The 12,009-nt window shown below is 41.6% G+C and overlaps 1 protein-coding gene across 1 annotated transcript in view; it reads left to right on the forward strand.

Moving 5' to 3' along the window:
• Positions 1-12,009, forward strand: part of DNAH11 (dynein axonemal heavy chain 11) — a 213,524-nt gene that overhangs the window by 70,431 nt on the left and 131,084 nt on the right. The window contains 7 exon segments of the mRNA XM_007472188.1: positions 1,915-2,080; positions 2,866-2,968; positions 4,628-4,867; positions 6,387-6,548; positions 6,819-7,012; positions 10,861-11,023; positions 11,948-12,007. Of these exon segments, the coding sequence (XP_007472250.1) occupies positions 1,915-2,080; positions 2,866-2,968; positions 4,628-4,867; positions 6,387-6,548; positions 6,819-7,012; positions 10,861-11,023; positions 11,948-12,007 (1,088 nt within the window).

Here is a 12,009-nt window from a genome sequence, read left to right on the forward strand (position 1 = left end):
AACAATTTTTCTGTAATCTCTTTCTTAATCCAGTTTGTCTTCTTCATCGTTGTGACTGGAACAGTTAAAAAGCTGACTCAGAAGTTTTTCATTCATTTCTTTAGCAAACACGTATGATTTATCTACTTTCTCTCCAGACACTGTGTACAGTACATGTTTTTCATTTGCAGACACAGAAGAAGGGATCACTTTATCGCTTGTAAATGGAAGACTAGGGCTGCAATTCAGTAGTTGAACAAAGTTCAGCTTGCTAATTCTTGGAAGGGGTACAGGCATGAATAGATTTAGACATTGCCTATTAGCATGAGGAATAGAAAGAGCTAGTGTACTCTAAAGAAAGGGTTTCAGACCTCTGAGATGGGCTGGTATGCAGGCAAAAAGGGGACTTAGGATAGAAGAATCAGCTTAAGCAAAGACATGAAAGAGAGGAAATTGTGGGACATATTCAATTAATGGAATCTCTAAGTTGGCTGAAGCATAGTGGTCAGGCAGAAGATAGGGCAAAGGCTGGAGTGGCGGGTTGGAGTTCTATTATAGATGGAGTGACCAGTTGTCTACTTTGCCAAAGGCTGGGAAGATATGGGACTTGTAGTGCTAAAACTGGGATCGTCCCAGGCAACCTGGGATGGTTGGTCACTGTGACTGTGGAGGGAGCTGAGATGCAAGTGGAAGAGAACATGTTTCATATGGCAGGAAATGGTGAGCCATTGATGGGGAGCAAGGAACTGACAAGATGCAAGCTCTGCTTTGGGAGAAGTCTGTGGTGGGGAGACCAGTCCCCTCGAGCAGTGTGCTAGCCAAATGAAATGGTGCCCTGGACTGGAGTTGTAGCGGGAAAGGCGAAAAGGAAGAGACATGTACAGGCTGTGGTTGGGCCAATCGGGGACCAGGAGGGAAAGACTAAATTCAGGCTTTGCTTCTGGCTGACTGGGAGATGTTAATCCTATAAACAGGAGCACAGAAGCCTAAAAAGAAGAGATGGGTTGTGAGTGGGGAAGAGGCTTGTTAAATTGAGTTTGGGAACGGGCGTATTTGGTGTTGGCCAAACGTCCGTGTGCCAATGGCTAATAGGAACTGTTGTCCAGCAAGCATTTGGAAATGCAGATATGCTGCTTGGAAGAAGGGTTTGTTAATTTATTCACCGTATATTTCTTTCTTCATTCATTCATTCATTCCTTTGTTCATTTAACAGTTACTTACTTGTTGTGGTTGTCATCAGGAATACAGAGATGAGCATGATATAGTTCCTCGTCCTCAAGCTATTTATAGTCCATTTAGAGGGTAGGCAAGTAATTAGATGCTACATCTCAGATCCACACTGTTCAAGATCTTCTATACTCATGAGTTTCTCTTAAACATACTGACGCAAAGTCAGATAGGCACGTGAAGAAATGTAATTTGATGTATACGCAGGATAACGTCTACATACAGTATCTCCTTGTACTTCTGCACCCTATGGCCCAAGAAGAGAGGTGTGAGAAATTCTTGAGCTGTCCCTAGGCTCTATTTTGATAAAGAAAGACTGATCCACCAGGTTCTGGGTGGACCAGCAGTGGTTCGTGTTTTACAGTAGGTACAGGGAAGGAAGGTGCAAAGGTCAGCAATGGTCTCAGATGTGATGGCCAGTGTGACATCACGCTGCAGATACTGACTCTCTAGGAAAGGAAGAGTCAAGGTGAGCTCGAGGAGAGTGTGACATAGAAGGTGGTGAACAGAGACATGTTTCTGGGATTAACCGGCAGAGAAATGGTACTTGAAGCCACAGAGTGGGTGAAATGGGGAGAGGATGAGGAAGAACAAGAAAAAAGGACTAAGGTTCTATTTTATATTCATATATAAATATATTTATATTTTATTATATATAAACAGAAGGTCACATTTTATTTGGTGGACAGAATTATACATTGGTTTCAGGAATTCTTGAGAAACCTCTAGAGAAAAAAGCTGGTCGTAACTATGGTCCAGGAGGAAATAAAAAATTGGTTTATTTTATCGACGACATGAATATGCCTGAAGTGGACTTATATGGCACTGTTCAGCCCCACACTCTGATTCGACAGCATATTGATTATGGTCACTGGTAAGCAATTGTCTGTATTGTATTTTCTACAAAAATCTACTTATTATGACTATGGATAAACATTTAAAAATGGAATTAGCGGGGTGGGATAGGGAGGGTGGGAGGGGAGACACAAGAGGGAGGAGATATGGGGACATATGTATATGTATAGCTGATTCACTTTGCTATACAGCAGCAACTAACACACCATTGTAAAACAATTATACTCCAATAAAGATGTTTAAAAAAAAATGGAATTACCCCAGTTTCTTCCTCTTCTGAGGAGCGTTTTCTATGATATGTTTTGGGTTTCACTTTGCATCCCCTGTTGCTCATCTTAAATGGAACAGGTTTGCTTTGAATCTTTGGAAGAAGTGGATTGAAAAGTATCTTAGAAACGTAAACTGTCTAGTTTAAGCGTTAAGCTCCTTAATGCATTAACTCACACTCAGTTACTTAGGAGAAGCTTTTCTGTGGGACGTAACTATCTGGTAATATCTGGGCATTGCAGTCTGCAATCCCCCAGTCTTGCTGTGGGTGTTTCTAACCAGACTCACATGAGAATCTATAAGCAGTAATAGTACCTATTGATTCAGGTCCATATGTTGATTCTGGCATCAAAGGAGCCGTGTAGTCTTCAGTTTTCTGAGCTTTGGTTTTTATGTCTCTCAGGTAGGCTAACAAGCTCAACGTCACAGAGCGACTGTAAAGATCGAAAGAAACAATTTGTGAAGTCCTTTATGGATTGGTGGGTTTTGTTGTCATTTTGAGCTTTGGGACTTAAGGTTCTGTTTTCTGTCTTGCAGGTATGATAGACAGAAAGTGCTGCTTAAAGAAATCCACAGCTGTCAGTATGCTGCCTGCATGAATCCGATGGTGGGCAGTTTCGCTCTCAGTCCTAGACTACAGGTAAGGCGTTGACTACTGCACTCCTCCAGAGAGCCCCTGAATATCATACTCACACGATGTAGACCTTGATTCTTAGTGCTTCTGGGTAAAGATTAGGATGTATGGTTCTACTGGACACTTGGTGAAGCATGGAAGCTTATTTTAACTAATAGACTTTTTAGGGCAGTTTTAGGTTTACAGAAAAATGAGCTGAACGTACAGAGTTGCCATATACTCGCCGTGACCCATGTCAAAACACCTTGCATTAGTGTGCTGCATCTGTTACAACTGATGAGCCAGTATTGATAAGTTATTATTAACTGAAGTCTGAAGTTTACATTAGGGTTCATTTTTTGTGTTACATATTCTGTGGGTTTTGGCAAATGTATAATTACAGGTATCTGTCATTAAAGTATCACATAGAGTAGTTTCACTGTCCTAAAAATCTCCTGCACTCCCTCCACCTGTTCAGCCCTCCCCCCGCAACCCCCTCACCGCCGAATCCCTGGCAACCATTGATCCTTTTCCTGTCTCTATGGTGTTGCCTTTTCCAGAGGGTCATATAGTTAGAATCATATAGTATGTAGCCTCTTCAGACTGGCTTCTTTCTTTCTTTTTTTTTTTTTAATTTAGCATCTTTATTGGAGTATAATTGCTCTACAATGGTGTGTTAGTTTCTGCCGTATAACAAAGTGAATCAGCCATACATATACATATATCCCCATATCTCTTCCCTCTTGCGTCTCCCTCCAACCCTCCCTATCCCACCCCTCTTGGTGGTCACAAAGCACCGAGCTGATCTCCCTGCGCTATGTGGCTGCTTCCCACTGGCTATCTGTTTTACATCCGGTAGTGCATATACGTCAGTGCTACTCTCACTTCGTCCCAGCTTACCCTTACCCCTCCCCGTGTCCTCAAGTCCATTCTCTACGCCTGTCAGACTGGCTTCTTTTACTTAGCCTAAATATGCATTTAAGGTTCCTCCATGTCTTTTCATGTCTTGATAGCTCATTTCTTTTTATCACTGAATAATACTCATTGTCTGGATGTACCATAGTTTGTTGATCCATTTACTTATTTAAGGATGCCTTGGTTGTTTCCACATTTTGGCAATTCTGAGTAAAGCTACAGTAAATATTTACATTCAGGTTTTCTGAGTGCATGTAAGCTTTTAAATAATCGTCATCACCACCACCGTACATACAACAGCATACAACAGTCAGTGTTGTTTACTAGTTTATGAGCGGTTACTTGAAGCTCAGCTGGGTGACTCTGCTGATCTTGGCTGGACTTGTTCACGTGTTGGGGAGTTAACTGTCAGCTACTCAGGGTGGTTTTGGCTAGAGTGATTGTGATTGGGACAACGTGGCTCTGTGTCATGTGTCTCTCATCCTTTGGCAGGCATGTAGAATTCATTGCAGAGGTAGAGCCTTAAGACAGCAAGTGGAAACACACAAGCGTCTGACAGTGACTGGTACCCTGTTACTTCTACCTCTTTCTGTTGCCTTGATCAAGTATTTTGGGAAGTCTGAGAGAGTGGAAGGCACTACCAAGTTACATGGCAATGGGCATGGATAGAGGAAGAGTTGAAAAAATAAGGTCCCCCCACTTTTTTTGTAATCTACTGGTCCCATTACATTTTGTATTTTATGCAACTCTTATATTTGTTTTTCTTTTCAGAGACATTTCACAGTGTTTGCATTCAACTTTCCATCCATGGATGCACTAAACACCATCTACAGCCAAATCCTGAATTTCTACTTCCAGCAGCAAGCATTTGGTCCGTCAGTTCTCAGGAGTGGCCCCACTTTGATACAGGCAGCAATCGCATTCCATCAGACCATGACACACAACTTCTTACCCACAGCCATTAAATTCCACTACCTCTTTAATCTGAGAGACCTGTCAAACGTCTTCCAGGTACCTCAGTGGCTCTGTGTTATGTGTCTTGAGTAGAACACTGATTATAGCAGTATTAATGGCGTTCATTCATAGAACTTAGTCGAAAACTATGCTACGTACTTGAACGTGTATTCTTTCATTTTCCACCATAAACTTCTCTATGAAGTTAGTATGGCAGGTTTATTAGTCCCATTTTGTCAGTGAGAGTAGTGAGTCCTCTTAGGTTGCTAGAGACTTAGCAACAGAAGCTAAGGTAGAAATCTTAGTTCCCTATTTCATTTATTCCATATAAATATTTGAGTGTTTCTGTGCAAGTAAGAGGGATAATTTTTCATTTTTTAATATGTATGTGATACAGTTTTTAAACATGCATCAAGAGAAATTATAATTTCTTAAATTCCTAGATTATTTTGGTTTGGCATTGACACTTAACTTGCTTATCTGGTAAAAGGGCAGTATGTACGTATATGGTTTAGAAAGGAAGTTCCAAAGAAGGAATTCAAAACTTTCGGATTCTGAAAATATCCAACCTATGTGGCCTACTTGGGTAGAGTAAAAGGAGTTGAAGAATTATTTATGGCTCAAAGTTCTCTTGTGACAGAAGTAATAAACTGATTGAATATGAAAACTTCATGAGACTTCTATATATTTGGTGATTTTTGTTTCTTGATACTTTTATAGCCCTCCTTTCTAAACCACTCCACAACTGCTTCAAAACTCACACCGCATTAGGCAAAAGTTTCCGCAGAACGTGGACCATTCCTTTTCATCTAGATATTTCTAGCACCCGCCTGATAGACTGTGCTCAATAAAGTGGTGTTTAAAAGCAGATTTTTGATCTTAGGACGGAAGGGAGACCATGGGGTGAGAGGCCTGTCTTCTCCCAGTTCATATCCAGTCTTTCAGCTGCGCCTGACATCAACCAGTTCTTTAGCCTTTGCAGCTAAGTCTCTATGACTCCCTTGGTGGTGTCCCATACGCCCAGAGCACAGTGACTCTCTCCATGAGGACTGGGTCTATATGAATCCAAGATATGAAGGACAGTGTTGAGGAAAGGGGGCAATAAAAATGCTTTGACTACCCATGAAGGGTGAATTCAGGCAGTGGACTTTGGGTCTCATATGTTTCATCTGTGAAATGAACAGGTTAGATTAAATGATATCACAGGATTTTAGAGTAAAAAATATTATCATCCTGTGACTTGCATGTTTGCTGTTTGTACTCTGGTTTTAGAAACTTAATTCACTGAAGACAGCAGGTACAAGTTCTAAAATCTGGTATTTAGTTCCTAGGCTGACTCTTGAAGAACAGTCTTAGCTGCATTCCTAAAAATGGGTATAAATGACAGTTAATTTTTTAAATGTTGCTTATCAGAGAGTACAACTACTACTATGTATCTACTACTCTTTACAATACTTCTTGTAACTCAGTGTATTGCTAAATTCAGTGCACAGTTAAAGAAAACGTTAAAAGGAAATATTATCTTGGAATGCCACCACCTTCTGAAGTTTTAATATTTATCACTCTTGCCTTGTAGGGGATTTTATTTGCTTCTCCTGAGTGTTTAAAGGGTCCAAATGATTTAATACGCCTGTGGCTTCATGAATCTTCTCGTGTTTATGGAGACAAACTGATAGACACAAAGGATCGTAATTTGTTTCATAAAAACATGCTGGAAACTGCTAGTAAATATTTTGAAGTAAGTAAGTCAATGCCAGAGGTCACTATTTGCTCTGGCACAAATTGGCATTGGGGTAGAAATGGGATAAGGATGTGAATGAATTGTGCATACGCTTACCTGGCTGAAACAGCTGTGACCCCAGGATGCAGTTGGCCTGTACTGGGGAGCAGCATACCCACCTACTCATGGTTTGATTTACAAGCTTTTCCCTGCATAGGCCACTCTGCTTCCAGATGAATCATTTCTGGAGACTGGCACGACCGTGTCTTTCTCTTCCTCCTCCTGCAGGGTGTAGACAGCTATGTGCTGCTTCAGCAGCCCCTCATCTATTGCCATTTTGCTAATGGCAGCAAAGACCCGTGTTACCTGCCGATGAGAGACTGGGAGGTGCTGAGGACATTTCTGACCGAAGCCTTAGATAACTACAATGAACTCAGTGCCGCCATGCACCTTGTTTTATTTGAAGACGCCATGCAACATGTGTGAGTTGACTGACTGTGATGCTTTTCCACAAAGTAAGAATGGCTGGGTGTCCACAATTGTTGTTGTTGTTCAGTGTGATCTATTGAATACTTGGAACTATCAGTTCTTACTTCTTGTTTGCCATACAGTATAAAACTAAGTGGCTCCACAAAACTTAAATAATGTTAAAAACCATTGTTACCTCAAAAAAAGAAAAAAATAAAACTTGATTGACAACACAAGAAGAAAAAACAAAGGTAAGCCACAACCCTCTTAAATGACATAAATATGTCACATCCCAGTAAGTGCAGCCACTTACCATGTCATAAGCAAGAGGCAACTTGTAGAAGACCTCAAGAATGTACATATGTAGGAAGGAAATTGACTTTTACACTAAAGAAAAGTAATTGGTAATCTGAGTTAGATGAGAAAATTATCTTCTGCAAAAAGTCATTCAAATCTTCTTAGTTTATATAACTATGAATGTATGGGCCTGATTCAGAGAAGGTCACTAAGAGCTTTTATTGCTTACATTCAGCAACTACAAGAATATCAAACGTAATTCTTTGTATAATAGTAGTTATGTTTTATATAAATGAATAAATAATAATAGGTTTAGGTGTCATGGATCCTTTAAAAAAATATTAAGTGTCTCTATAAATTATGTCACAATCTTAATAAGGTCTTACATGGGTACACTACTTTTTGAAGTGCCGTCAGAGCCATAATTTCATTTTCTTTTACTGTACCTCTGTTAGGTAAGAATATTAAGAAAGAGGAAAGTAAGTGACTTGTTCAAAGTCTTAAAGTTCATAAGTGGCAGAGGCAGGATGGACTCAAACTGATTTTCTTTGGTTAAGAATGTTGATTGAGTGCCTACTTAGTGCTGAAGAGGAACATTGCCAGCCTATTCAGTACTTATGTGCGTATTAGAAAAAAAGAGGGAGGGCCATGTTTTCTGGGCAGAAAATTAGAAAAAGGCCCCTCTCCTGGTGTAGAGCATGGCTGACAAGGCTCTCACCTCCTAGCCTGGGCATCTTGTGCAGTGCACAGATTATGCGACTGTCTGTGGCACCCCTGCTGTCAGACATTGCCTGAGGTACTGGGGAGACAACAGCAAAGACAGTCTAGTTCTTTCTCTAATCGAGCTTATGTTTTAGTGGTGCGATGGGACATTTATAAGGATATGAACAAATAAGCAAGTGAGAAAAATGGCAGAAAGTGGTATGTCCTGCTGAGGAATAAAATTGATTGACTCTGAGAAATAAGCGTGTGGATTCCCAAAGAGGGGCTGAATATCTATGTGAGGAGGTGACATTTAAGGTGAGATCAAAATGATATGCAGGAGCTAGGCATGGAAAGATCTGGAGGAAGAACACTCTAGGTATGGGCAGATGTCATGTGGCCTCAAGACTGAACGTTCAAAAGCAGAAAGAGGGTCATTGTGGCAGCATCCTGGCGAGGTGGGGAGAGCAGTATATGACAAGATGGGGCGGTGGGCACAGGCCTCACGTGTACAGTGTGTTTCCTTTAAACCAGAGGAGGGGGGTGTTATTTCATTGTAACTGCAGTGAGAAGCTTTGGGTCAGATTTTAGCACGGGAATGACAGGATTTGTTGAAGAGTCTAAACAGCTTGCCATTGCTGCTGCCATGTGGGAAGTCGATTGCATCTTTCCTTCCAATCCTGTTCTCCTAGTCACCATTATTTCTCAGTGGCTGTCCTGGTCTCCTAGAGCTGCTCTAACAAAACACTACAAACTGGGGAGTTTAGAAAAACAGATACTTATTGTCTCAACAGTTCTGGAGGCAAGAAGTCTGAAGGGCTGGAAGGGCTGTGCTCCTTCTGAAGGTGCTGGGGAGGATCTGTTCTAGAATTCTTTCCTTGCTTCTGGTAGTTCCTTGGCTTGTGACAGCCTAACTCCAATCTTCACGTGGCAGTTTGCCTTTGTGTGTGTTTGTATCCAAATTTCTCCTTTTTATAAGGACACCAGTCGTACTGGATAAGGTGCTCACCCTACTCCCCTATGACCTCATCCTAACTAGTTTCTTCTTCGATCACCCTATTTCCAAATAAGCTTATATCCTTAGGTACTGGAGGTTAGGACTTCAATATATGAATGTGGGGGGAGGCCATTCAATGAATAACACTGGCTTTTCTAACAAGTGATATTTGGGCAAAGATTAAAATAAGAAATAAATCAAGAAAGAAGGAAGTATGTGAGGAAGGCGACTCAAACAGACCCAAAAAACGTGGAGAATTCAATTTTCAGAAGAGTTCCCCCTTAAAATGTTGAGCCCAAGTGCCTAAGAAAAACTTGGGAGGCCTCCCCATCATCAGTTATTATAAGCATGTGAGTGAGGTGTTGATTGTTTTATCGATCCCTTTGCAGTTGCAATCCTCTGATTACGCAGACAGGAAGGCTTCAGTTAGGATCTCTGACGGTGGTGGTAAGTGAGTTATTAGTAACACTGTTGCTGGTTGGGTTCGTATACGCTGACCGTCTGTCGTGGCTCCGGTGGAGGAGATGTCCCACTGGCGCTGAAGAGTCTTCCCCTCTAATCCTTCGACACAGAGTTCTCGGTGACCTAAAGGGAAAGCCATTACTTTGATCAGGGATTATGAGCTAGAAGCAGATTTACTCAGTGTCAGAGATGATTTCAGAGAGTGTCCTAGAACGTTGTAGAAAGGGACTTTTGCCACTGAGAGACTCTGGTGAGGTGCAGACCTCAAAGCACACATTAAAATGAAATGACAACCCTGCTTTGTAACTTGGGGTGTCACTCGTGTTAGAGTAGCCTCGGAGCTTTCCCAAGGTGGTCTTGTTGTGTGGTCCTGTAAAATAAACTGTAATGCGATGGCTGAGCCTGGAAAAATAACCTGTCTTTTCAGCTATTGAAGGTTTTCAGGAAATGCTCACATGTGTTGGTCCTTGTATAAGTGACCCCAACTTCATTTTTTCAAAAAGCACTCTTTAAAAAAAAAAAAAACAGCATCTATGTGGACCATTCAGGGCTTGAAGTTTAAATTCATTCAGGAAAGCAGCTGAGAGCAAATACAACAGTGTGGTTTTTTGTTTTTTTGTTTGTTTTTTTGCATTTGGGTTTCCATAGTGCTTATATTTTGTTTTGTTACTTTTCTTAATATTTATGACATAATTATGGTAAATTTCTTCAACCAAACGCATATTTTGATCATGTTAAAGCCAACTTATTCCTAACTGTAAGACATAGCAATAGTATCAAAAGTTTAAGCATTCAGAATCTCTTCAGTAATACAGAACAAGGGATTAGTTGACCTTGCCGGAAATGTAACTCTGGGATTCTAACAGTTTCAGTAAATGTTTTAGACAGCTCGAGGCACAGGGAAAGCTTTAGTGCAGAGGACGTTAAGAATCATACAAAAAGGCAGGTGTTTAAAATGCATGCAGCAAGTCACATGTGAGGTGTGTGTCGGTTTGAACAAATCCATTCTTTCCACAGTAACTCTACAGCAAAGGTTTCTGGCCCCAAAATATTCCCCCTTTGATGTCCTTGTACGTGGATGCTGATGTGAGGTTAGGATCGTTCTTGCTTATCAGGAAAATGTGACGCTTTGATGAAAGGCCTTGTCTTCATCTTCTGTCCTCTTCTGGTGGAGAGTAATACAGCAGTGAGGGTCCAGATGTTATGAGCCAGGATGGTTTGTTAGGCGAGCGATGCGGGGGCAGACTCGGGCGGCATCTTTGTTTAATGGGAAAATAGAGGAACAGGGACGGAAAGTGTGACATGAAAATCGGAATTTAGTATCTAAATATGTGAAAAATGAAACAGACATGGCCCCGGGGCTCGTTGGATATCATCTGCACGGGTTGTGCTTTCTCTCCCCAGGTGTCGCATCAGCCGGATCCTGCGGGCTCCTCGGGGTTACGCGCTCTTGATTGGAGTCGGGGGCAGTGGCAAGCAGAGCCTGTCCCGCCTGGCAGCCCATGTTTGCAGCCTCGAGGTCTTCCAGATCACTCTGACCGAAGGCTTTGGAATCCAAGAACTTCGGGTAAGTACAGTGACGGGCATCCCCGCGCCCCTTCTGCCCCAGGATATAAGTGCTCCCGTCATCCACGGAGAGCGGGGAAAGCCCTGTAAAGGATTTAGTTGGCTGTTTCTCCTTCATGGTCAGATTAGTAATGGCAAATTGCTACCAACATTTATAGATATATAAGCCTATATAAGCCTATAGAACTGGCTCAGAAAATATTTTATTAAATACTTGCTTACACAAACATGTTTTTTCTTTTGCACTGACCATACTTGATAATCAGCAGTATTCATAGCCCCGTACGATGGAGGGCGGGGGGGTGGGGGAAAGATACTTTTTTTTTTTTTACAGGCGTGAAGAGATTTCTTCCACTTTGGAGCAGATTATGAAAATAAAATATGATGGGAACACAGTCAAGAAGCTCTGACGTGTTTTTAAAATCTTGCTTTTGAGTTACAACAGTACTTACAAAATAGTACTCAGAGTTTGTGGCAAGTGCTATTTTAAAGCAAAAAAAAACCAAACCACATGCTTTCAGTATTACTAAATAAAACTAACTACATAAGACACCAGCCAATGAAGTAGACAGCTGTTGAAATGGGACATAAACTTCTTTTAACTGCGTTGCTTGACAGTGGCGTTACTGCGTTCGCTTTTACTGGAAGAGAAGGGAGTTGTTTCTCAGGAGCCTATTTGCGTCTTGGGCTCCATTAGGCCACAAACATGATACTCATCATTGTATGCCAGAAATGGAGGCGACGTCATGCTGTTTGCCCCCGTAAGAAGATGGTCACTGTGAGGAAAGAATATGTAAACGGGGGAGAGGACAGCACACAACCCTCCCATTGTAGCGCCTCAATTCTCCCTAGCCCTTGCACACACACTCCCAACGTCACACCAGCATTTTAATACAGCGTGAATAATGACCTCCTTTCCTTACAGGTAGATCTTGCCAATTTGTACATCAGAACCGGAGCCAAGAACATGCCCACTGCGTTCCTGCT

Source organism: Lipotes vexillifer, unplaced genomic scaffold, assembly GCF_000442215.2.
Source record: "Lipotes vexillifer unplaced genomic scaffold, Lipotes_vexillifer_v1.1 scaffold474, whole genome shotgun sequence".
Taxonomy (NCBI): Eukaryota; Metazoa; Chordata; class Mammalia; order Artiodactyla; family Lipotidae; genus Lipotes; species Lipotes vexillifer.